Source organism: Corvus kubaryi, unplaced genomic scaffold (genome assembly GCF_017639235.1).
Source record: "Corvus kubaryi isolate FWS band 111438036 unplaced genomic scaffold, C.kubaryi_AGA036_p1.0 137, whole genome shotgun sequence".
NCBI classification, from domain to species: domain Eukaryota; kingdom Metazoa; phylum Chordata; class Aves; order Passeriformes; family Corvidae; genus Corvus; species Corvus kubaryi.
Genome location: NW_024580671.1, coordinates 8,188,442 through 8,215,775, shown reverse-complemented (window position 1 = coordinate 8,215,775; position 27,334 = coordinate 8,188,442). Strand labels below are relative to the sequence as shown.

Genomic DNA, 27,334 nt, shown 5'->3' with positions numbered 1-27,334 from the left:
CGTGTTGGTGAAATACTCACTTAACGCTTTTGCTGCCTGGCTGTGATTCTCTGAATGATATCACATCCACCTCAACTCAAAATAATAGGAGGTTCTCTTCATATACCTTATTTTCACCCTAACACATGGATTTTATTTCCTAAACAGAGAATTACTGTAACAATCAGCTTTCATTTCCTCCAAAAAAAGTTCAGTAAATCTGCAGCCCACATATTTACATTTTTCCCTTGTTTCTTTCCCAAATTTCTAACTATTAAAATGTGCCTGGGTAATCCTGACTTTTGCAGTAATGTTGCCAACTTTACAATCAGATATTTTCAGACTAAAAATAATGTTTCTGCCATCATTTGCTTCAAAATCATATGTATAAGCCAACTGTCACCTCATGAATTGTAACAGTAATAATACTTTTTTTCTATTTTTGTCCCTTCTTCCCAGAAGAAACTTGACTATTGAAGCATATTTCAAAAGAATCCAAGTAAATCTTAGCTGTCAGAGGTTTCACCTCAGTCCTACCGTCACACTGACTACAGAACTGCGGAGGGAACCTGCAGGTAGATGGCAGTGTGCCAAACTAAAGTATCAATATGAAATTGACTATTTCTAATAATGTGTGACATAGTATGCCTTAAATAGCATGAAAAACAAAAAAATCAAATCCATAATGATAAGATAAAATCTTCCACAAAATCATTTTCACTGAAAAGCTGTAGCCAGGTGGGAAATTGAGCCAGGGCACTGAAAAATCTTCTATTTCGTTCTGGTTCAAAGAGTGACTCTACCCTGACCATCCTCCATTTCAGGTACCAGCTCCTATCACTATGTAAAACAGAAACAGTGCAATCTGCCTTGGTTTGAAGAACACTGTATGGCTTAATAAAGGGATGTAAATACTCATGTTAGCTCAAGGTCCTCCGCGAAACGGGACAGATAACGTGATGCAAACAAATGTGAATATACACCAATAGGCAAATGAACCCAGCATATCAATAGCCTTCTGTTCTATCTATAAAAAGCCTGTATAGTGATAAATCTTAAGGCATGACCCATTCTCCAGGGCTAGCTGGGATAAAAGGGCAAATCAGGCGTCATGCAAGGAGGAAAGGATCCTTCTGCTCACGTCACTGGGCAGTTGCTGTACTGCTCTCCAGCAGAACAGCCTTAGGGCTGTGGAGCTGCACACTTGCCCACTGAACCCTTGCAATGTAAGGACTTCAACACATCCACTGAAGAATTAATTTCTTATCCCATTAGGCAGAAAAATAATTCCCACTGTGCTCAGGATCTTTGTTTTCTCCACAGTCTAAACACACAGTTGTACTTACTGCCTTCTAGGAAACTACCCTTCATCCATAGGCAGGAAAGGAACAGACATGCTACAGTCAACTATAAACTATCTTGTCCTCTGCTGCTGTGCTTTTTACTTTGGCTCTGTATTGGACTTCCCTTAATATTTAAACTAGCTGCTACCTTTGCTAGTCCAGGATCTGTTAACACTTCTGCTTTAAACTCCATTTTGGCCGGGACAACTGATCCTTTCAGGATTAAGCATAATTTTCCATTGTCAAATGTCTTAGCCACACTTTTTAAAAATAATTCTATTCAGTTTAAGTTTACGAAACAGAAATAGCAGTGAATATTTTAGATAGACAGTTTTCTTTTTACAGTCCAATATTTTAAACACAAATTTCACATAAAATCTAAAATCTGCCATGCTGTAATGATCTAAAAGATTCATGTTAAATATATATACATTATATATATATCTGCTGTGACATATGAATTGTGTGCTAAGAATATATAACACAACATACAATTTTGTTTACTTGTAGGTAACATTTCATAAAGATACCTTTGATACTGTTAGACCTTAGGCTGGAGCATCATCACATCATATATCATATTCAAAAGATAGGGGGTTTTCCCTGAGTATCAGGAAGACAGATTCAAGAGAGCATTCTGCTGAGATCCCTGAGGGATTTTATTTATTGCCTCGATGAAAGCCGAAGACCGTTGATGGCTGTACCATGGATGTCACTTCAAGTGACCAGGACATTATGGTGAGATGTTAGAACCTGCAGGAAATCTGACAGTCCCAATGGCCTTTTGGAACAGTAACAGCACCTCCCAGAGACATTGCCAAACAGACTGTCGTTTTTCCTTTTCCCTTTATGGAGAACCAGAGACCTACAAGAAATATGATAAGGAAAAAACTGTACAGCCTAGTTTAAAAGTACAAAGGTAGGAATTACCCATATCTGTTCCTACAAAATCCTTCTTTTAACCTTCAAGCTACTTTTCTTTCAAAAAATCTTTAAGTATAATTGTATAGAAGTACATTAAACATTTTAAAGAAAGTCACTAGCTCAACAAATGTATTTATGCAAAATAAACAACATACAGAGAAGGACTTTTACAGTTGAACCCTCACTACTAATTAATCCATATCTGTCTAACTTCAAGTATCTTGTGCAAGCTGATAAAACCTCAACAGAAAATGAAGAAACAATATACTCCTGGCTTTCTAGAACATAAAAAAAGAGAAGTGTATAAAAGCCTCAGGTTACAAAAAAAACTGTTTCACTACACTTATGAAAAATATAAACTTATAGACGTGGGCAAAAGACAGCCAGAACTTTTGGGGAAAGAGGTCTCCTGGACACATATCATGGCACAGAATGAAAAATCCTCTTCCTCGAGAATTTTTCTCTTCGGGCATTTCTCAAGGACGCCTTATGCTTTCAACCACTGTTGTTATTAGCTTAGGACAAGGTGGTGCTTGGGGAAAAGTCTCACAGCGGCCCAGTAGGCCAAAACATTCTGGCCTGTCTAAGTAGCCAGACAGCAAATTCCTCTTTTATTATTTCAGATAAAAGTCTTGAGTTCAAGTCTGTAGTTCAGATTATACCAGAATATGGTCCAGAGGTGAAAACACGTGTTACGAACTGGGTAGAATATAAAAGCATGTATTTTGCTGGCCTTTTCATTAGGCTCTCATTTCAGACTTAATTGTAGATTCAAAGAGTGTAGCAGAAAACCTTTAACTAATGTTCTCCAATGCAAATTGAGTAGCCGGACCAACAATTTAGTAACCAGTCTAAACAGGAATTGGGCCGGGACTGGGTTCTTAAACTCTCAGCTAGTCTCAAATCTGGAGCTTGTGGCCAACTTTGTTCACCCTGAAAATTGATTTGGAGGAAAAAGGTTTTAAAAAAACTTGCCATCCTCACCTTTACCTCACTCAGTCACAGAAGAGTAGCACTACCTAAGGAGAACTACCTAAGGAGAACTACATAAGTGCACTACCTAAGGAGAACCTCTGGCAAGAAGATGGGTGAGGACCATCTCAAGAGCTTTCAGTGGCAGCCTCACTGTGAACTCAGTTTCCCTCAACAGCCAGTCTCCTTTAGAAAATTGTTGCCTGTTGGCAAGCCTGTGATTTGACCCTGTGGTGAGGGAAGCGAGTGGATCCCCATCATTGACCAGGAGCATGGTCTGCAGCTGGACTGCTGTCCAACTAAATAAGGCCTTAGAGTTTAGATCTCCCTAACAGCCCACTGGAGCACCCAAGCCTTTGTCCCATCTCCCCAGAGACCCACCCCTCACCCCATGGCCTCAGGACCTTACCCTCACTTCCACAACTGCCTGCTCTCCTACTTTCCAGAAACATCCACCACATGCATCCCTGCCCCGAGGGGACATTCCCCCTCAAGAAGAAAGGACTGAGAGGGGACCTCATTAATGTGTATAAATACCCCGACGCGGGGGAGGGAGTGGCAAGAAAGTGAAGCCGGGCTTTTCTCAGTGGTGCCAGCCACTAGGACACAAGGACACGCGCAGAAGTTGGACAATGCTCTTGCACATGGTGAGATTCTTGGGGTGTCCTGTGCAGAGCCAGGATTTGGCCTTGATGGTCCTGATGAGTCCCTTCCAACTCAGCTTATTCTATGGTGCTTTGGCTGTATGATGCACAGAAGTTCCACCTGATTATTCTTTACTGAGCGGGTGACCACGCATTGGAACAGGTTGTGGAGTCTCCCTCAGTGGAGGTATTCAGGAACTGCCTGGATGCCATCCTGTGCAGTGTGCTCCGGGATGACTGCTTGAGCAGGGAGGTTGGACCAGATGCCCCACTGCCGTCCCCTCCAGCCTGACCCACTGTGTGAATGTGTGAGACCACGGCCCGAGGCGAGGGCCGAGGCGCGGCCGCCGCCCGCACGGAGGGCTGGCGGAAGGCGGTGTTCCCCCGCTCCCTCCTCCCTCCTGCCCGCCGGGCCCGCGGCCGCCCCCGCCCGCCCGCCCGCTCTCTCGCACGGCGGCGCGGGCAGGGCCCGGCGCGCTACAGCGGGCAAGGCTGGGGCGGCGTCAGCGGGCGCGCGGTGCCGGCTCCAGGGCTTTAAAGCAGCGTGTAAGCTGAGATGCTACCACAGACAGCGGCGCGGCGGCGGCGGCCGCAGCAGCTCCTCGAGCCCAGACGGGCGCCCGCCTTTCGCCCCCGCCGCGCCGCGGGGCATGAGAGCGGCCGCCCCGCGGCTCTAGGTACCCCCGGGCCCCATGGCGACGTCCCGCGCTGCCCGCGCCCTCCCGCTGCTGCTGCTGCTGCTGTGCCCGCCGGGGCTGCGGCGGGGGGCGCGGGGCGGCGCGCAGCGCCCGCGGAGCTGTCCGGCGCCGTGCCGCTGCGAGCTGGACGGAGTGCTGCTCCGCGCCGACTGCTCCGACCGCGGGCTCACCGCCGTGCCCGCCAACCTCAGCGTCTTCACCTCCTACCTGTAAGTGCGGGCGGGCCGGGCAGGGCGCGCCGGCGGCGGCGGGAGGGCTCGGGCCGGCCCCGGCGCTGACAGGCGGCGCTCCGTGCCCGGAGAGAACAGCCGACTTCAAATAAGTTTCTAATCGCTTTTTAATCAGCGGGCGCGTTGTAAAGGTTTGTAGGTATCTGGCTATCGCGGTGCCCGGTCCGGCGCCCGGACGATCGCTGTGTGATGTGCCGTTTGAAGGGTAATTAAAAGGGATTGCAACGGCAGAAACTCGATGCGATCCGCGGGGTCGTTATCTTCACCTTTGCTTCCCGGGACAGGGCTTTGAACTGCGGCCGCTGCTGATTTAATCGTTAACAGATCTCCCCTCGGGTGGAGCAAAGGCAGTGACTAAAGCGCGCTCCCGGGAGGCGGGCAGCGCTCGGGGACCGGAGTGCCTGTGCCCAGATACAGGTGCCTGTGTCCAGATCCGGGCTCGGGCCGGCGCACCCCGCCCCTCCGGAGGCTCCCCCGGGCCTCGCAGTGCCCGTCTGACAGAGCATGCCCGCCGGGACGGGCTGCGGTGCTTGCGGACTGCGCTGTATCTCGGGCGCGCTGAGTTAACAGCGTGTAGGGACAGAGCCGGCGAGAACGGAGAAACTTTGTATTAGCCAAAAAACCCACCCAAAACTGTGGTGAGACGTTCTTTGTTTCCTTATTTTTGGCTCAGTGTTCATCGTTTAGCCTCTCGTGATTTCGTGTGTTCAAAGTGCTGGTGCTCTAAGTGTTCCTTTGGTGTTCTCCTTACTGATTCCATAGTTTTTTGTGGTTGCATGACCAGTAGGTTTATTTACTGCTTATTTTCATATCCAGCATAAAGTATGTCTGTTTTGAACGTGTTTGTCCAGTCTCCGTATTTTGACATGCTGTTAACATGCTTGCTGCTATAGTTACTGTGAAGATGCTTTCACAGCATTATGTGTGTGGGGTACTAAAGTGATCATTCTGAGCACACTTCTCTGTTAATACCATACTTCAAATGACATAAAACATATCTTACACCTGAAAAAATAAAGTAAGCTATAAATGGACTTCTAAGAGAAGTATAAACATGACAACATAGACAAGGTGGAAATTAAATGCAACCAACCAAATCCAAGTATATATTAGGGGAAACCCTAATTTAATGAAAATAGCATTAATTTATAAAGAAGATGAGCAGCTGAAAGACTTTTTTATATATTATGCATGTAAATACTATTCTGAAATTTTTCTTAAGATCAGTTTTAGCTTATTTTATCAGAAACATTTCAAAGTCCAAGCTATTAATAATGTTAGGAGGCAGGAGTCAGCAGTCAGCATTCCTGAACAACCACTTACAGTAGAGCAAAACTTTGGCTATGTGTAATAAAGATACAATCCTTAAGAGACATACAAGGTCTGCCACTAGTTCCAAAAGTAGCAGGTCAGGATTTTGGGTATACGTAAGATACTATGTTTTCTGGTGCTTTGGAAAGCCATAAGCAGAAAGGTAGATAGTGATGGTATAAAGGTATACTTAAGCTGCACATATCCTGTGTTAAGGAGTAGAGACCCTAAATTCTTCATTGTTTGGAGGAATGCTAAAATGATTAACATGAGATAATCTACTGTTTGACTGTTTATGAAGAAGAAGACAGCATATGCATGATGATGTCAAAATACCATTGCTGGGGGTCTTCTGGCTCTGATAACCTGCTTCTTGGGAGGATTGTGATCTAGTCTGCCCTTTTGTTTTTAAATCCTTCTGTCCTTCAGAAGGAATGTCTTTCTCCAGTCAAAAATCCTCTGTTGTTCAGTAACATACGCCCTGAAGTGAAAAAATGTTATTTGGACAGGCAGACTTTTAAAAGACCGAGACTGCGTGCAGGCAGTATAAAGCATAAAACACTAGTTCATACACATAGGCAGCTACACTTACCGTTTCCAAATTCACAAGGTTGCTATCCTCGGATTGGTTAATTATTGCCTAATTATGCAGAATTGTAGCTCCTGCCTGCCTTCCGTAAAGAACTGTCAAGTCTCATTGTCTGTAGATGGCTAAGCAATGGCAAATTTTTAAACATGCCTGCTTGTTACAGGCATGTTTGCCTCCCTGAGCTTGGTAATGGCCAACCAGCTACTCCTTGATTATTCTCCTTTCTGTTTTGGGTTATTCTCTTTTCTGTTTTTCCCTAAAAAACCAAAAATGTCTCTTTCCGCTGTGAAAATTTTTACCCCTGATCAAAGCAGGAGATTAAAATTATGTACTCACATTTAATCTCTTTCCAGAAAAAAAAAATCTTCTTTAGTCAATTCTGTTCTTGCACCATAGATATATCTGACCAAAACCAGTGTGTAGTACTGCCTTGTATTAATTTTGAGCTTTAAAAGCTTTGGGGATTTTTTCTAAATTTCTGACATTTTTACCTTAGTTTAACACTTGCATAGGAGAAAAAGGTAACTGTTTTCTTGGTGTGTACTGGAGATGGTGTGAAAAGCTGAAATGCTGAGGCCATTAAAGGTTTGTTTTATTTTAGGACAAATGTCTACAGAATATGATATATTATGGTGACTGAATTTTGCATGTACCATCATTTTTTTTATGATGGTGCTTTTGCAGCAGAGCTAAATGTACTCTACAGATGGACCTGCTACAATTTTCTCCATTCTCATTTATAATCCCAGGCAGCAATTCTTGCCTCCCATCAAAAATATTTTTATTTATGATTATGTGTCTTCTGTCATGAACTGTTAGACTTTTTAAGAACAGGCAAGGAGAATCCATGAGTTTCTTTCCGTTCCTTTTTCTTCATTTACTTTTAGGCTAAGTAATGTATTCAATGTATTCAAGGCAACTCCTGTTGACATAAATGAGAATTCCATGTGCTGATGAAGGGCAGCACTGAGTCTCTTTTTCAAATTAAGAACAGGTCACTTTCCTATCAGTTCAGAGTGGAAAGAAGCAGCCAGAATCTACAGGTCTTTTGCACATGGGACCCTCATTAATTCTCAAACCAAGCCCATGAGTAAGTGAAATATTGTTACTATTTGCTGTGATGCGGAAAACTGAAGTGGAGCAGGACTTGCTCGAAGTTAGAGGTAAAGCCAGTCATTAAAGAAAAAATGCCTTATCCTAACTCCATTGTTTAACCACAGGCTTGTCGTTAATTACTCGTTAAAAATTGTGTAAAATCTGGAATCTCCTGTTCAAGAATATTTAGTATTACAAGTGATGAAAACAGATTTTCTTTTCAGTCCTGTGTGGTGACAATATAGAAGACAGCACTTACAGATTTTGAGGTTCTTTGTTATGGGCCTGGACAATACAAAAAAAGTAAATTTATTATAAATACTATGGCTGTCTAAAAATTCATATGTCGTGTTTGTGATCAAAACCTGTCAATGATAAGCAGAATGTTTGCAAAATATTGTCATCATAGACTGACAGAGTCATGCATGAATACAAATATAAATATTGCAGCATATTGCCTTTTACATTATAGTTTACTTTAAAGGTTTAAATTTAAGTACATTTTAAATATGTATGCTAACACTTCATGAAATATGATCCATATAATTTTTGATTTTTCATAGAAATAATTTATTAAGGAAAAATTATTTCTCAAAACTTTAATAACATTGATATTATTACAGTAGAACCTATGAAGAAGAAATCACTGCATATTATAAGGTTCCAAACTTATCAGTCTTCAAGTAAATTTTGACCTTCCACTTTATTCATTGCTATACTATTGTATTTGATGATTACTATTCCTGTAGAGCACAGTCAAAACCCTTTAGGATATCTGAAAGTGTTTAAGACTACTAAACATAAAAAATGAAAAGAAAAAAAAATACAATGAACCTGAGAGAAAAAATTACTTACTATTTTAAAGGTAAAGAAGTATGTTCCCAGAAATTGACAAAGCTTCTGAAATAAGAAATAGAGTAATTTCTGTGACAGGAATACCCAGAATCATTAAGACCAACCCTTTGGGGTAAATTTGCACCCTTTTAGTCATTCTGATCTCACAGTGCAAACTCAAGTCTTGTCTGTGTCTTCATCAGAGGTATTTTAGGAATGACCATGGTTTTTCAAAGCGATCAAACAGCAGTGTATCTTCTTACAAAGAAGTGAGATTTATAAAGTCTCTCACACCTTCCAGACCCCCTGACAAGATTTAGGAGTTAGGTATTTCGTAAAATGTGTGTCTTTTCTTAGAAAGTTCTTCTTTACATAGCTACAAACTTTATAGACCTTAAATTAACTGATTGTCATGTGGTTTCAGTTAGTAATCTGAATCTTGTCCTGATTGAGGATGGAGATGCATCCAGGTTCTGGATTTAGAATTCAGTGCTAAATCTCCCTTTTGAAAAGGAAACATAGCATTTCCTCTCTACTTGTGGGGATAGCACATATGCAAAGGTGAAATATACACAGAGATAAATTAGAGGTAAACAAAAACTGAAGAAGTAACAAACTATATAAAGTTCACATTTGACAGTTTTCAAGAGATTTGCTTTAAATTTCAAAACGTACTTTGTCAAGTCAAAGTTAGTTTCTTTGAGAAAAATTTGGATTGAAAATGTATTTTGAAGTGTCATTTTTCTCACTTGAGAATACAGTGCTAAAAATAACTCTTTACACTGCTTCCTAAAGAGCCTCTTGCTGCTCAGAGGAGAAAAAAAAAAAGGCTCTCACACATTACCTCTTTCCTTTAGCATTTGCTCTGTGGAAACACTGCATATATTGACAGGGAAAAGGAAGCTGTCTTTAAACTGGTAGAATATAAAGCGCTGACAGAGTGAAGGCACCTTCAATTTGGTTGGTATCTCAAGTGCATAGGACAATTGGCCGGGCAGAGGGAGCCTGACTCCAGCTGAGAACGCGTGCACCGGGCTGACCTTCCCAGTCAGCATGCCAGCGGAGATTAGACTTTCCTCAAGTGCTCCCTTGTTAACCCAGTCTTTCCTGCAATACCATTTGTCTTTCAAATGCTTAAAATTGCTACCAATTTTTCAGTAGTCCAGATCACTTTGTTTTATTCTGTTTGTTGGCCAAGATAATATTTCATCTGCATGTACTGCTTTCTTAATTCTCTGTTGGCTATTTAAATGGTCATGATTAAGACAATTTATGGTGTTTTCCCTGACTTCTTTACTTGAACTGTCTAGCAGATCTGATTCTTTTCCCAGTAAAAATCATGGTAAATAAGGTGTGGTTACTTTGGCTTCAAGTAAACTGATTGAAGGCAGGACGTGATGTGGTGTTTTTGACATACCAGAACAGCTTTAGACTTCAGTTAGAAGAAAATACCCTAACATCTTTTAAAAAAATAAGATGTGATCAAAGCATGCTTGCTCCTCAGAGATTTAGCAATTCATGTGGCCAATCCATATGCTATACGCTCTGTACTGTTGGCTGAGAAAACCTGAGAATCTCCTGTACAATTTTACTGATCAGATGAGAGAAATTTATTGCCTGGAGAATTATAAAAGAAATAAGTGTGGTTGGGGAGGGGTAGGGTCTGAAATTATGTTGCTGACACTTGTTGAAGGAGTGCTACCTCCTTCTATCTTTCGGAATTGAGTTTAAATACAAAATGTACAAAACTAACATAGTGAACTGTTTCAGCTGTATAGGACAGCAGCTCATGGTACCCTGACATAGTCCTTGTGCTTTTTTTTTTCCCTGAAAGTCTACAGGGAATAGCTTGTTATTTTTTAACTGGAGACCTTAGAATGAATATTAAAGCAGCAGTGCCCAAATAAAATACTGTCCTGGAATGTCTTTGCCATTTAGATGAAAAAGACCCCCAGCCAGCTCGTAGTATACTAAGCACCAGCAATTCCTGGAACTCTAAGCAGGAATGCAGTGGGATTACAGTGCAAGTCCCCAGGAACTAGTGCAGTTTTATATGGCTTTGCTGGGACAGTACATTCTGTATCACCTTCCAGTTTTCTTATTTTGCTGTGTTTTATTAATTTTTATCTATGAGCTTTGGGTTTTGGAGGCCGTGGCCACGGCACTGAGATCATTCCCTGAAAGGACAAGTTATATTTTCATGTCTAGTGCAAAAAATAATTAATCTGAAGTGCAGTGTTATCCAACAATGATAATTATAATAATCAGCTACTCTCAAACTGGGATTTTATTGGTAACAAATGGGCTCTTAGTTTGGGTCCAATTGTGTGATTTGGCTTCAGTCCTGCAAATACTTACCCAGATACTTAACTCTACTGTCAGGAATGGTTCCACGGAAATCACATGTGCAAATGTTTGTTGATCAAGGCCTTTGGTAATTCTAAAACAATTATCCATTTCCCAAGTATCAGTTCATTTGTGGGGAGTAGTTTCATTAAGCTGTTCTGCTCCACTGTCTCATTGCACAGCCTAAAGCATCATGTATATCATAAATAATTTAATACAATTTTTTTTCAAAAATTTTCAAAATCTTACACTGATTTGAATTTATGAATTTAGTTTTATCTGGACTGCACTGTCTTCCAACAGTATTAAGTTTTGTAGTTGCAGTGAAATAATTTTAAGGACATATTTTGGTTAAAAATTGCTAAAACATTTTGCATTATATTTTAGAAGTAGAGTCAGTTTTGTACAGGTGATATGATATGGTGTGCATGTAGATGTGTGTGTATAGACAGACTTTGGACAAATTAAAGAAAGAATCTATCCGTCTAAAGCAGCACAAACAACTATACCTCCCACCACACAAAATCTCTCCCCTCTTTTGATGGCACTTGATTAAATGATTTCCTTTTTATTGAGAGTAATCATGCTTAGTGAAATTATTATACTTAAGCATTAATTACTTAAGTAATGCAGAAGTAGTTTTTGGATTGGGATTTAATGTGTATGATTGTGAATAAACTTAACCCTTTTTTTGTGCTTGTGTCATACAGATTTTCCCATGAAAAGTGTACAATAATTTGATACTGATATTTATGAAGGGGGAGTGGGAGGTAGAAGAGTAAAGCTGATGTTTGGTACTACTACTTCTCTTGGGGTTTTTTTTTTGGTTTTTTTTTTGCTGTTAGTTTCTTTACCTAACACTTCAGCCTGCTTTGTTTGAGGATAGAACAGTTAACGCACTGATATTACACAGAAATAGGACTTTTCCTAGCCCTTGTTTCTGCAGCAGTAGGCATCTTATGATGCCAATTAAACCATGTCTTCTGGATCCTGTGATAATAAAAATGCTAGTGTAAGTGAATGAAAGAACAGATGTGAGGTGATGTCAGCATCAAGGGAAGTGTAGCTGCACTGATTTGGCATTCACTGAGTTTGTAAATGAGTCTCTGTGTACCCTGAGGGGAGGAGTAGGTCATAGCTGGCAAAGGAAGCAATAAGATGAGACAAAGCTCTCTCTCATCCACAATTGAAAGTTACCTTTTCTGAACCACCTTGATGAGTAACTTGCCTTTGAGCTTGATCCTTAATCAGCTTGGTGTGGAGGCTGCCTCAGAAATCAAATATTTCTCCTGTTGGTCTCGCACATGATGAGGTTGCATTTATGTTTGTGGTGGAGGGTGAGACCAAGTTCTCCAGTGTCCAGAAATAATATTCATCCTTCTGAAGGCATAGAAACCAAAGTTTCTTAAACACCCTGATTCACTGAGATTGTCATTTTGGAAGCATGAGAAAAGGGCAGAAACTGCTTCTGGGAACAGGGACTATTACCAGTTAGCCATAACTGGGATTCAGGTAGTGAGACCTTTAAGTTCTGCTCCTGGATATAGTAATTTACGAATTCAAGTAAATCATGCAACTTTTCTCTAGTGTTATTCTACATATGTGGTGGCTGGGACAACTACCTACGTCTGAATTTGACTAATTTGGTAGTAGCTGAAAAAAGCTGGAGATTGGCAGATTGAGTACTTAATTAGATGCTAATTATGAGTATGACATGGTAAAACAGGGGAAGTCCCAAGGAATTTTCTTCTCTTCACAAGGATGTATGTTTGCCTTGCTGTTTTGCTCCTGGCTGTCTATGTGAGCTGAACTCTGTGATACATAAGATTCTTATTGGAATGACTAAAGTCTCTGCAGGCATCTGAGAGTAATATTTGACCTGCTGACAAGAAAATACAGGATCCATATGCTTGGTGCTATATGGAAGTATTGCCTGCGCTTATGCTGAAGTTGTGCAAAGACAAGGATTTGGAAGCAATCCAAAAGAGGTGCAGGTTCAACCTTGTGACCTGACAAGGGTCTCAGAGAGAACATTCCTGTCTTAGAGTGTCCCTGTATAAAGCGTTGCTGTATTGACTGTAACCTGCAACAGGCACACACAATTACAGGAAGGTTAACAGAGCAACAAAAAGTACCAGGAGAGCAAAGAGAAAGCAGGTTGCTTGGGAATCTGCCTATATCGGTGCCATAGAGTAGTGAAATGTACCTCTCATCAGGCAGCTTAACCAACTTTAAACATTTTAAATCCTCAGGAGAAGTGGCACTCTGGTCTAGCACTGAATTCTAAATTCACATTTGTGCCATGTGTATGCAGTAAGACTTTGTAGCGTAGTTACTGTGGTAGAGTTATTGTCAGAAACATTTGTTTCTTTAGTGGAGATAAGACCTGAGGATATAGGTGTGGTGTGGTGAAGAGTAAGTATGTGCAGTACTCCTGATAGTGTTTTTAAAACTTGAGCATGAAGCACTGTGGAAGAGTAATGGGTAGCGGGAAAAGGGGTTTCATGTGGTCTTTTTTAAGCCTCTCACTGAAAAGGGATAATGTGAAAGCTCTTGATCAGAGAATAGCATCTGGGAAGACTGTGAGTTCCCCAGCATATGGAGGCTTCACGTTGCCTCTTAGCTGTTGCCTGCACATATGTAAAGTAGCGTGAACTGTCAAGTGCTAGAAGTTTACTTCCTTCTGGCCAAGACAGAAGATGTGAGAAGAAAGACCAGAACAAGCACTTTGGAACATCCTAACTGCCTGAAGGCCAGAGACAGTACAGAACATAGCTAAACACATTCTTGATATCTTGATGTACATGTTTTTAGAATAAAAAAATATTTACTGAATATGCACTATGATCTCAGAAATGCTTGTTAGCCCTCAGCCTTGTTGAACAGCACCCGGGCTAGCCTCATTTTCTTCTTATGGGAAACCCTGTCTGCTCCCAGGAACTAGTTCTGTCTAATGAGCTCCTGTTTTTTAATGAACAGCCATGGAAATTTATTTTTCTTGCTTGAATGACAATCCAAGTGGAACAACATTTTTGTTATCAAACTTTCAAAGGAAGTTACCGACCCGAATTGTGACCACGATGGAAAATTACTGTGACTAAAGCCAACTCCTTGCGACCCTATAAACAGCAGTCCTAAGTGAGACCCTTTGAGCTCTCCTGGTTCACCAGGAATCTCCCTCTGAGTGGGACACCTCTCAGAGCCAGCAAACTCTCAAGTTTGCTATGCTTGCAGGATCACTGCCAAATGCCGCCCATGGAACCTGGGTCAATATCCCCACCCCTTGAGACTCAAACCTTCACCCATAGAGAAGATGCAGTGGCATCTGATATGAGCACTGCACTTAAAGGGGAATTTTTCACAGATCGATACCTTGTGCATGCTCCTTTAGGTGTTCATGTGTGTGAGCGTGACTATGCTGTAAAAATGTGCTGCAAATGTTAGATTTTTAAATAGGTTAGATTCATAAGGTAGCTCTATAATGGAGGTGCTATTGCACTCTTAGTAAATTCTATTGAATCTTTTGATAAATTGTCTACATTTGGCTACTGGTTAAGTGCTGCTAAGTTTAAGTGTGGTTAAAATCTTTAGGCATAAGACACTGATCAAGTCTAGGGCTCAGTTAGATTTCAGTCTGATTTTTCTCTGTGTGCTTTAATCTCTGTGTGTAAGCAGTAGAGTGAACCTTGCCAATGAGCTTTGTCACACTTTCACTTTAATATTAAACCTGCTTTTGCCAGTGATTCTTTGAGCAACCTAAGACACCTACAGATCCATCTCCACGTGCTATTCCATGTATGTAAATTAGTAGATTTATGCCAAGGAAGACTTCACGTAGTTTCTGGGGTACTTATACTAATGGAACTAACTTAATTGTGTGGAATTGGTACTGCTAAAAAAAATTGAATTTGAAAAATTTGAAGATTTTTGAAAAGTATCAGTGAATATAATTCAATCTAGGCATCTGCTTTGGTTTTAAAGTGCCAACTCTTGACAGAAAAGCTTCTATTATGTCATTAGTATGCACAGTGTCTGTCTTTTTGAAATAAATAAAAGTCAATTTTTCTTTAGAAAAAAGATTTTAGGCATACAAACAAGTGATCATTATTATTGCCTTGTTTGCATGAGGATGCAGACTCTGGCAGGTGAGTTGTGTTGTGTCAGGGAGTTGTGTCAATTCTACAGATTTTGCCGGAGTTTGAGGAAGGAAGGAATTTCTTTGGTTTTCAGTCCTTTTGTGGCCATTGTTGATAGCATTCAGTGAACAGAGCAACAGTTTTTTGGAGGATGCTTACACAGCACTGTGGTACATTCATTCCACTTATCATAGGCAGAAACAACTGTCTTACCAAATAGAGTTATCAAAATCACATTTCTGAACATACTGGTGCCTCAGCTGTTCTGCCTTCAATGGCTGTCTCTGGTCAATTTGTGAAGAATCTTGTAAACCTGAAGCCAGATGTGGTCTGTTTTCTACATTTGTCATCAATCATGGACACGGCATCTTGTAGTCATGCAGCTCTATGTTCCTGCCTATCTTTCCATAATGCAGTGCGGGAAGAGCATCAGATTTCACAAGGAATTTGTAATATCCAGATTTACTGGATGGTATTATTTGCAGTGTTGTATCTCTGTGTGGGAAGTCTCTAAGGAAATGCTGCCCGCTCTCAATGTGCTGCTAGTTTAATCCCTTCTGATAAGGGTTTGTGAAAACTAATTATGAGGCAGTTTAGTTCCCAATGAAGCTAGAACTGAAACTCCTTTCAGTCATGTGGGTTGGACCCCTGGTATGTCAGAGTTAGTTTTATTGTAGAGGATTCTGTTGGTATGAGTCTAATCTAAGGGAAATTACTCACTCTTTATCCAAATATCTTCGTATGTTGAGTACACAAGCAGATATTTTTTTAGTATTTGGTGAATGAGTAATTACCTAAGTAGCAATTATAGTAATTAATTGTTAATGACATTCATTAGAGGTTTGGATTATTTTAGCATGAAGAGCTTCCATTAAGTTGTGTTCACCATTTTTATAAAGCAGTATTAAGGTGGTTGTTCAATAATGACCAAATGAAAATAAGAAATCTGTGTATCATCATGTCACTATGAATTTGGTAAATGGATGGATGTCCCAGCCACAGGAGAATTATAACAGAAAGACATAAAGGAAAAAAAAATATACCTTACCAGCAAAACATTATATCTGTGTTCTTTCAGTTAGTAATATCACTACTAGTATTAAAGATAAATGTTTTTTCTCTATCTGTAAAATGGTGTTGCTTATCAGAAAAAAATTCCAGAAATTAAAAGGCTTAGTAATTTAACATTTATTAGCAGGTTTAGACATTAACTGAGTGTTCCTCTGTGTTGCTGAGTCTGTTTACAATGAAATGCCTTGGGCCAGCACTAACCCATGGGACACTAGAAGATGGGTCTAAGAAGTGGACCAAGCAACTGGTGTATCTGTATGCTGTTTAACTCTCGGAGCAGCTCCTGGCTCATTGGGCAAACTGAAGTCTTCAAGCAGAGTGAGAAGCAAATGCCCAAGTCAGTTCCCTCAGGTGCAATTACAGCAGGCCTGTTGCTCCTGCAGTGACCCTGGATGCACTTTGGGAATGCACAGTCCGAGGCTGTGCAAGATGACCTGAAACAAACAGGGCTGGCACCAAGTGGAAGAATGACAGAGGACAAAGGGAGTTCAAAATTTTTCTTTATACACTATGGCACAATTATTGATGAAGACAAAAAATGAAGTGGAATTTCTCAGCAGTTAAAGTACGAGATAGAAGCTTTGAAATTGCATCATAAGATGATTCTGCAGTGCTGCTTCAGAGCATTTAATTCCTGAGTTAGTATTTAAATGATGTACTATATGTATGTTTTCACTTCTAGTTAAAAAAGACATGTTTTGAGTATTTTATTCCGTGTTGGGGGAAGTATAGTGAAAGAACTATGCACAGAGATTGATTTCAGTAACACAGGGTTTTAAAAGTGGAGAAAGAAACCCCAACAACATTCAGATATTTATGTTCCTTTTAATGTCATCATCCACCAAAATAGATAATGCAGGTCATGTAAAATCAAGAGTTATTTCCTGTGAATATTGATTTTATTTCTTTCTTTGTCATAATAATCTTGTTCATGCAGTTGTCTCTGACTGCCAGTTTTAGTAAAAATATGTAATTAAATGTTTTGGTAGGCAAGGTGATGGTTAGGTTTGCTGATGGCATGACATCATAAACTAACTTTAAAATTATTATCAAGCACTCAGAGAATAAATTGTATTAACATAATATTTTGAGTATTAACATTAATTAACATGAGACACAATATTGATGGATAAAAATTCAAACTGGGCAAATGAAAGTGCACGTTAGAGCAATGGAATAATATCTTTAAACATATGACATTAAATAGACCTGCAGTTTTCTATGAATAGATTGCTGCTGGAGAGAAACAAGTCTGGGATGTCGCTGGGTAAGTATATACATAAGGCTGAGTGATATTAAAATGAATAAAAGGTTGATTACCAGTTTGAATACCTGTTCTGTCCCTCATGCTGCTCTATCAGTATTTCACAGAACACGTGATGCCATTGACTGCGCTAGTTACTAAGAAGAATTCAGTAAGGGATATTGGAGTAGAGTTCATGCTGCTTCTAAAATTCAGGAGCAGGGGTGGCTAGAGGTATATTTTTCTATTTTAAAATGCTTTCCTTTGTAGGTTACTTAAGACAGCAATACAGCTCACAAAGAAAGGCTTCTTAGAAAAGCGGTCAGCTCATGTATATATAGGGAATTGTTTCACTAGTTGGAACTGTCAAGCAGAGAATGTAAAATGTCTTTGTCTGGCTTCTGAGGAGGTTTGCCATATACCACTGTCTTGTCCCAAGAGAGCTACTTAGAGGTGAATGAGGACTGTTCAGACTGATCCACTCTTCCTCAGTTCTGTTAAAAATGATGGTCTGTCAGAACTGTGAGTTTAGTTTAGTAGTTCAAATCATTGGCTTTTCTTGGATCTTTAAAGAAATTACATTTATGTTCTTAAACTTTCACATGAAGAAGGCATGACGATGTAACTACAAGCTTTGCTAGTTCTAAGAAAAGCTTGCCAGTAAAATTATTTGATTTATTTTACATATTCCAATTGTAGGCTAATACCAATGTGTGCATCTTCAGGGTAATGATTTCAGCCACAGTGCTTCTCTATAGTGCAGTGCCTCCACATGGCCTTTAAATCCTACCTTTCAAGTGTTAAATATGTTAAGATATAAAACTTAGTGTATCTTTTTCTCATTGTCTGAATCCTTCATTCCAAAGGGGAAATACTACTCAACTGTACATTAAATTTTCCTTGGATGCCAAGATATCCTGTGTTCATGGGAGTCTGGCAGTTACATTATTTTGGATACAGCTGTTGACCTAGCTGGTTTGTGTCTGGAAGTGATGCCATGAAGATTTTTTGCCTTTTCTTTTATACCCCTGTTATACCTTTCTTCCAGCTTCTGTATTCTTAGTGCTTTTTTCCTACGTTCTTGGACTTGTTTGTCAAGCTGAGACTAAACATTTGAGAAGCTTCGTAGTTAGGGATCAGTGTGCCCCAGACCCCAAGGTCCTCTCCAGAACACATTCTGTAAACCAAGATAGAACCATCCAGGGGAAGGCTCCTTGGGGAGGGGGGCTCACTCAAGCCTCTCATTGGGGAATCTTTGATAGATCTGCTAATTAGTAAAACCTATAATGTTATACCTGATCTTTTGGGGGGGCATTTTGTGGGGTGCATTTCAGTGCATTCAACCTGGATGTGTGCACCTAAGGATCCTTAAAATAAATACCAAGGTAAAATCCCTTTTCCCCTTCTAACCATGTATGACTCTTGATTTTAAGACCAGGAAAAGGCATCAGAAGGAAAGATGTATTGTGCTGTGACTGGGGTGACATCAGGCAATGAGCTGTGGAGACTATTACCTCCATATCTTCTGCTCAGTGCCTGGTCCCTTCCTAGTATGTCTGTGTTTGCCATCTGCATCTCTAAGTGCCGACACAGCTTTTAAGACCTTTATCCATCCATCTTTATTGCCCTACACCAGAAAACAAAGCTTTTTCAAGCTTCTTAGATTACTATTCCAGATTTAGGAAGAGACTTTTCCTAAGATTTTTGTAGCTATTGAATCTGAATTACATCTCATTTTTTTCAGACATAACCTGATAAGATAAAGAAGACTATTTCTTTTCTAAGTTGTGCTTGTTGCAATACATAGAGATATTGTATGTGCCTGTATACAGGCTGGGAAAGAGCTTCTTGGCATATGTTTGAGCCTTATAATATTTATTGTGTTGTATGCTCTTATGGTAAGTTGTTTGGGATCTTTAAAATGCCTTTAAATTAAAGTTCTCAAAATAAATAGTGAATGTCTAGTGAATACAATTTTTTAAAAAAATTATTTACTTACCAAAATGAAAAAAATACAGAGTAGTTGAAATCAGTGCCACCATTGCAGAAGCTGCCTTTGAGAGCCAATTTGTTCTCTGCTCTAATTACTCTGCCTGAAAGGACAGCAGAATGAAGACACTGTGGACATGTAGGGTTCAGTCCAAAGATTGTACTTGAGGGTATGTAATGAAATCTTACAGCATTAGCACTTTAGTGAAAGAGGGCAGGAATAGCTTGATTTGTATGCTTTATTTTCTAATAGATTTAATCTATACACTTTCAGTCCCATGAGCACAGAATTTCATCATTCAAAAGTAGAAGAAACCAAAATGGGCTCTTTCTCCAAGCTGTGAAAGGAAACAGATTTAGGACTGGCTAGATCTGTGAGGAAAAACAACTTAGAAAAAGTAGAGCACCAAAAGTGAACTTCCAAGGTGCCAGCATGTGTGCTGACTCCTGAGAGCCCTGGCTCAAGCACAGTTGATGATTTTGCTTAGCAGGGCAGGGCACTGGGAAAAGAACTTGCTTTCCGCAGCAGAATTCCATGTGTACGAGTTGCTTGTCTTTGCTAGTTAAGTTTCTGAATTCACAGAAGTGGTAGAAGATAGTGCTCAAAATTTTCTGGAAGATTGGAGTTGGAATAGGAAACTCAGGAAAAAATGTGCTTCCATATTAAGAGTCCCTCTGAAACAGAGATGTGTTTAGGTGTCCATACTGGCCTTTCCCTCCCCTTGGAGCCAGTTGTTCCCACCCTCCTGCTCTAGGCTCCATGTCTTTCAGCTGCACTGACTCATCTCTGTTGGACTGTGCTCCTAATCAGTTCTGTGAAATAATCTAGTTTAAAAAGAAACACATTTCTGGTTGAAAAGTATGTATCTCATTTCACTGATATGCTTTAGAATGTAGCCACAGAAGCAGCCAAACCAGCAAGGCTGAAGGGACAGGGACAACAGATTGGGAGTTCAGTGAGCAGATGAAGGGGATCAGAAAGCTTTTCAAGTGCCCTTGCACCACTGCAGATTCCTGTGCAAAAATGATCCTACAGAAAACCATAAGGATGGGATTTTCTTATCCTTGGTTTAGCTGTAGTCATGTGCCCGTTAGCAAAAGTCTTTTCCCTTGATTAACTTGGTATAGTTGATGAACAGTATTTTATAAAAATTTCATTGGCGATGCTTATAACAGACACAGTATAAATTCTTTAGAGTATTGCAGATGAATCTAGAATTCAGGAAAACTGAGCAGCTAAACATTTGTAGAAAATCTGAGTTCATTTACAGTGCTTCAATTTAGTAGTCAACCGAGAGAAATATTTTCACGCAGACTTAGCTCTATAAGTCACAGCTCTTGAATTTGTGAGTCTAGAAATTGTGAAGTATATACACCAAATTTCATATATATACACACAGATAATTCCAAAATAATGACTGGGGAAAAAACTTTTTCCTAAATAAGAAAAAAAATCCTCTTTATTCCATATTGAAGTATGGGAAAAACATTTTTGTCACCCTAATGGCAAACTTCACCCCATATATATATAGAGAGAGAGAGAGAGATATATAATTAGCCTAAAGAGCACACAAGGCCATGTCTAAGAAAGTGAAAGATTCATCAGATATGACCTTACAGTTGAAAATGTCATCTTGCTCTGAAAAAGCCATGAAATATATCATCCAGAACAAATTATTAACATAATAATAATTATTAACCCTGTAGAAAGAAGTATGGCTTGTGTGTATATGCTCAACATCCTGCTACAAAAATAATTTCATTCCTTTGGATACCATAGCACTATTATGATACAATAACAGAACAAAAGCATTTTCAGAAGTGATTGCAGCAGCCAGATTCAAATATATTTGCTGGTTTTACCAAATTCCATATGCAGAAAGGGAATATTCTCTTCTTTCTTCCAGGTGCCGTTGCTTGCTGTGAAAATCAACCAAATTCTGCATCCACAACCAATGCTCAACAAATAAAAATACCACAATCAACCAAATTAATAGGTTATCATCTCATATTATCACTTTACCAAAAAAACAAAAAGGCAGACATGTTTGCTTTTAAAAAAAAAACCCACATAAATCTTCCAATTTTGTGTTTTGCTTTTCTAAAATTCAGGAATGTGAGAAATGGTACACTTGGGGCACTAAAGAAATCTACCTTTATAACTGAATCATCTCATTGTGAGTCTCTTACAGTAGCCAGAAACTGCACTTACATGAGACATACAGCATGACAACATTCATCAGAACTGCTCTTTTTTGCTAAGATTTGTATTTCAACATTTTCAAGGCTGTTCTGTATTTCTGGATTATCAAGTATCTGAACCCTCAGATACATTTTAGAATCACCCTTAACATTTTAAGAAGCTATGTTAAATGTATAACCAGGTAAGTAGGGCTGTATTTTAGACTCTTATTTCTCTTATGTGGTGTTTAAGGCAAAGAAAACTTAACATATACTTCTGTAAAAAGTGTTTATTAAAATGGACTTTGTTTTACAGTTTAGAAAACTCTGCAGGTAGCCTTAAGAGCCTGCTCGATTCATTATCATTAAATCAACAACCAGATCTTCTTTCTGCCATTCCCTGGCAGGATTAATGGATTTTGGTGTGATTTGTGTATTTAACAGTGAAAGCTCTTGCTGGGTAAGCTAGCAAGCTTGACTAATTCTCAGTTGTGCTAACTTCATAAACCTATTTTAAGGTTTTAACTTTGGCTAAAGATTAAAGATAGTGACACATGCTGCTGCATTTGAATATATCTAACATGATCATGGTTATTAAGTGTAACTAAGACATCAAATTTATATTGTATGGTACACACGAATAGATGTATGTTACAGATATTTTTCAACATTTTGGGGTTTAAAGTAGATTCCACAAAACTATCGATGTACTAATATTAAAACACTTGCATATATTTAAATGCTTGAAATATTAAATTATACTTTTTAATTACAGAATTACTGAACTCTGTAACAGGAACAGATCATTAGTATTTCAAAATAACTTACACCTGAATAGAAAAATGAACAATTATTATTTTATTTGATCTAAAGCTGGTTTGCCCAGCAAACCAGTTTTAACCCATCAAGCATTCCAGTTTCTATCGTTTTTTTCACCCTTCCAGACAATCCTAGAATCAGTGTTCAGAAAAGCCTGAAGAAAGGAGAAAAGAGAGGAAAAAATATTTTCAGCCTGTCTGACAAGACTACATAAAAAGCTTGCGATCAAAGGATCTTAAATACACGTTACTGGTGTGACAAACAACATTTTTGTCCCTTTATTAGATTTATTTTCCTTCTGAAAACTGGAATGGCCAGAGTATAGTTTGTGAAAGAAAGCTGGCAGGGTTGTATTCTTTGATTCCTAATTAACACCTTCAGTCTCAAAAGAGAACTAACAGAAATACCATAAAATGTTGCAGCTGCATTGTTATTCCGCTTGGTTGGTTTGTTAAAAGTCGGCTGGGCATTGGCAGCTGCAATAAAGGAAAAGCTCAATGGATGTTTTGTATTGTGCCCACTGAAGTGAAAGAAGGCAACCATTTTATTTTCAAATGGGCAGCTGCATAGTGATGTTTAAATGGAGCTAAATGTGAGATTTACTGTTAATTTATAGTAATTGGTTATAAATAAAGTAGCAGTATAGCTTGGCTTTAATCTATTAAAGCCATAGAACACAAATTGAGAGGGAATGAGTTATGAAGGGTAAAAAATGAAGGGTAAAATAGTAGAGTGATAGAAAATGCAGTTACTTAGAAGGAGTAATGGTATTCAGTTTTGCAATGTAATGCAGCAGCCACCTTGGGAGCAAGTAGTCAAGCCTTCTTTAGATAGTGCTTTGAGAAGTAAAGGTAGACACCACTTTGTCCCAGTGTAGAGGAAACCAATGTTTTAGTGCTGGGATTAGAACCAAGTGCAACTCTGCCTGAAGAGCATAGGTTTGTATTTTCAGTAGTATAATAAAGGAGGCATTTAACTCTGGTCAGATAAATCTCTCTCACATTCAAAAAATGCAATTAGGGAAATATGTAAATCTAGATGTTTCATCAAATGCTAGCTAAGGGGTTACCAGTTCTTTCCTTGCACAATGACTGAACTAAAGAACTTCAGTGTCTGTGTAAGAACCATTGTCCCAGCCCCCGAGCCCGTTGGAAACCAAGTCCAGACTGGCCGTGGGAAATACCTACATATTTGACACAGGCCCCATTTCTGAGAGAAAAGGGGGTGGAATAGAAAGTATGGAGATTTTACTGTTGCATTCTAATCAGCCATGATCTGCCTAATTTGCTTTGATCAGGAAGATAAACTAATTTTCCTATAGGCTAGATAAAAGTAATTAGTAATCCAATGCTTTCATGCTTTTGTGAAGGGTAAATAAAAGAATAGCAGAAATTGTAATGGTGGGAACAAAGTACCCTTTTCGGCTCATCTGAAAGCATTGTTAATTGAAAATAGGATGGTGCCATAGGAGAGAGGCCCTGATTAAGGTGCTTTTTGGGGCTGGGATATCAGTTCACCATGGTCTATGATGTTACACAGCTAAATGTTTCTGAAGACTAATTTCACATGAGTTTTAGTATATTTAGCTTCTGTTCTCTTTTATGGAAAAAGCATATCCCATGTAAACAGTATGTCTGCCATTCTGAGAGGATGCTGTTTGATTTCACAAGGCATTTTAATATCTTTTTCCACAATTGCATTAGAATAATTCAGTGGTTAGTTAACGTCCGGATCTGCTGCTACCATAAGGCTTCAAGATGAGGGTTTCTTTGGCCATAATAGTGAAATGAAAAACTCTGTAGCCATAGCCAAAGCCAAATTACTGGATATCTAAGTCTCCTGATTCTATTAGGTAACAATTGTGTGGTTCTGTGTCCCTGAACTGTGACTGTTAGCCTCATAAATGCACTATGGTGTAGTATGCCTCAGCTGAGTTTCCTGGGAGCTGTCACTCCTCCTTGGCTTTGGCCATTCTACTTCAGTATAAATCAAAATGTCTTGCAAAATGCTAAGTTTCACAGTATAACCCTTAATATGCAAACATAATGGAATGCCATCTTTATCTAGGCAAACTGTTCATTCAGATCTTACTGAATTCCATAGGCTGCAGAATACCTAATTTTTAATGTCTTCCCCTACATTTCCTCATCTTTATATGAATTGATTAGTTCAACAGGCAGTTACAACCAGCTTGCTTAATAATTCTGTGCATCTACCTCTTTGTATTTTCAAAGTTTCATTTAAAAAGTCAGATAGGCTTAAGGACTCTGTTTATCATTAATGGTACAGTTGTATTGCAGTCCACAACCATAATTGGGATTGTGGATCCACTATGTCAGGAACAGCTAAAATATAGGGGCAGGCTCTGTAAAAGCTTTCATAGGAAAAAAAAAGCAGTTATTGGTGATGAATGGGAAAAACATTTTATGGTGTGGATAGAGAAACAGGGGCATGTGTTCTATCTCAAAGACGCTCCTATTAAAAAAATAATATCCTTTAAACACAAAGTTTGGAAAATTAATTTCCCCTGCCAGCAAGATGCATTGAATAGTATTTGGAGGGGGGAAGAAAGCTCTGTTCCTGTATGATAGCAGTCTTAAACTGAAGTACATAAAAATTTTTTCAGTTGTCTTTCAATGTCCTAAAATATGCTGACATTGTGATCATCTGCAGTGTTTGTATTCCAACCCATGTGATGGCAAAAGCTATGTTAGTTTGAATGTGAGAACATAGTAACAAAAATAAAAACTGATGTAAGAGTTATAAAAAAAGTAGAAGCATTTATTGAAATACCACTGAGAGTTGTGTTTAGCCTGGGAATATTTATTCGTTTTGCTTAAGAAGGCAGCACCACCTCATAGACAACGCACTGATTTGATATTCAAACCTATATTTTCTTTATTTCCTTATTGCATTGTTTAGTGCCACAGCAAAATTGTCTCCCACTCTACCGTCTCCTCAACTCCTACTTAGCAGTTAACTCTTTATGTTGTTCCTTGAAAAGTATTGTGTAATTGAATATTGCTGTACAAAAAGTGCAGGAGGGAAAAGACAGCAAGCACGTAATTCCCCCCACCTGTTGGCAATAAACATCCTTCTTGGATATGGGCGGGCAGAAGTTGCTCCCTCAGCCCTCTCAAGAGAAGACACAGCAATTCTGTTTCAGACTTTGGAATGACATCACTTTTTCTGTAGGATGTGAGCTAGAGTTTAGATTCCTACAACTGTTATTCACAGACCTGAGAAAGGACTGGAGATTACTTTTGTGCCTCTTTTTGAGTTGCACAGAAATTAGTTTCCTAAATCCTTAGTTTTTCCAAATGAAAACCGTGAGGAAATCTGACTATCTGTAATTCTTATGGATAAACCCTGTAAAACACTGGCTCTAATTATGAATGTTGTCCTTCTTCCATAGTGTTCTGTTCATTATGAGGCTGAGCTACTACCCCTTTCTTGTGGTAATATGGAAATACACAATTGTCAAAATGGTGCAGAAAAATAGTTTTACAAGTTTGACAGTTTTGCAGTATCACTCATTTCTAGTCCCAAAGAGTTCAATACACAGATGAAGTCAGATCTACGTCAACTTTTATAGGAAGATATGCATAAGCTCTGTCCTTGTTCTGAGCCATCTGGCAACCAGCAGCAAAACACTGAGCCTAACCTTACCTGAGCACTAACCTTACCAAAAAGGATGGTTTTTATCTGGAGTCACCTAAGGAACTGCATGGGAGAGAAACTTGTTTCACCTCATTGAGCCTAAAGGAGTCTGCCAACAAGATTGAAACCTACATGAAACTGGGCTCTCTAAGTTCTGCTTTTGGGAAACACATACTGATTTACAGAGATGAAAGATTTCACAAGTGTTTTAATTGTTGTTACAGCCTAAATTGCATTCACTTTCTTTAGGGTTTTACTAATTTTCATTAAGTTTCCTGTATTTCTAGGAATATCTACCCATTTATATTTTATAAAAGAAGGCCCAACAATCAAGTCACAAGTCTTAACATGTACTAACAAGAGTAAAGACAGCTTCTCACTTTTCCGTGTAAAGAAAACTAGTTTCTTCCACTAAAAGAAAAGCTTGGATAACCAACCAGGCATTACAGTATACATCTGATGTCAGAAAACTTGTATTGGTGCAGATAAGGAATCAGATTTCTTAATCTAATTTCCTTGTTCTACCACTAGTATAAATATTGGGCATACATTTTGTCTTCTAATATAGTTGCTCACCCATACTTGCCTTATGTCCTTTAAGATACTCCAGGTTATCTCCACGGGATACATATGATATGGACTCTACAGGAAGTGCATCCTTTACTGTGTGAATAGCATTGGTTGGGAGCCAGGCAAGTGATCTCAAGAAGTGATGACCCACAGCTAAAAAGATCTGGCAGTTTGGTTTACTTTTACTCAGCCCAGAGCCATGGCATGATTCCCCCAGAAATCTTAAAGACACACAGAGAATTGCAGTATTGTTAACACAGTAACCTGTGTGAGGGGGGAGATTTGGAGTAGAAAACACCTTCTTTTTAAATTTGTGCGACAGGCTTCGTATAAGTTTTACAGTGAGTTGGGCTGAGTGTGGATGATCTGTTGTGCCATATCCAAGCTCCACAGTTTTCAAATTTAAATTACAAGGTTTCTTCCTTTGATAGCAAAAAAAGTGTGGGACATTGTGATGTCACACCGCCGACCAGAAGGGAGCACCCAATATTTGTAGGTGCCCGTGGTTGAAAAGGAATGACAAAAGTCAGAGTGTCTGCAAAAACTTACGAACTTTTATTCGTAAAATATAAACTTGGCATGGAAATTGGTATGTTAGTCCTTTGTCTTATAGTATAATCCACATGGTCATTGATTTTGAATGAGGGGTAGACAGAGGAGAGGAGAGGAGAGGAGAGGAGAGGAGAGGAGAGGAGAGGAG

General features: G+C 39.3%; 1 protein-coding gene across 1 annotated transcript in view; it reads left to right on the top strand.

Moving 5' to 3' along the window:
* The first annotated feature begins 4,374 nt into the window (after window positions 1–4,374).
* LGR5 (leucine rich repeat containing G protein-coupled receptor 5) overlaps window positions 4,375–27,334 on the top strand; it is a 90,219-nt gene continuing 67,259 nt past the window's right edge. Inside the window, exon 1 of the mRNA XM_042017765.1 lies at window positions 4,375–4,769. Within this exon, the coding sequence (XP_041873699.1) occupies window positions 4,555–4,769 (215 nt within the window). The 5' untranslated portion in view covers window positions 4,375–4,554. The remainder of the gene's footprint in view (window positions 4,770–27,334) is intronic.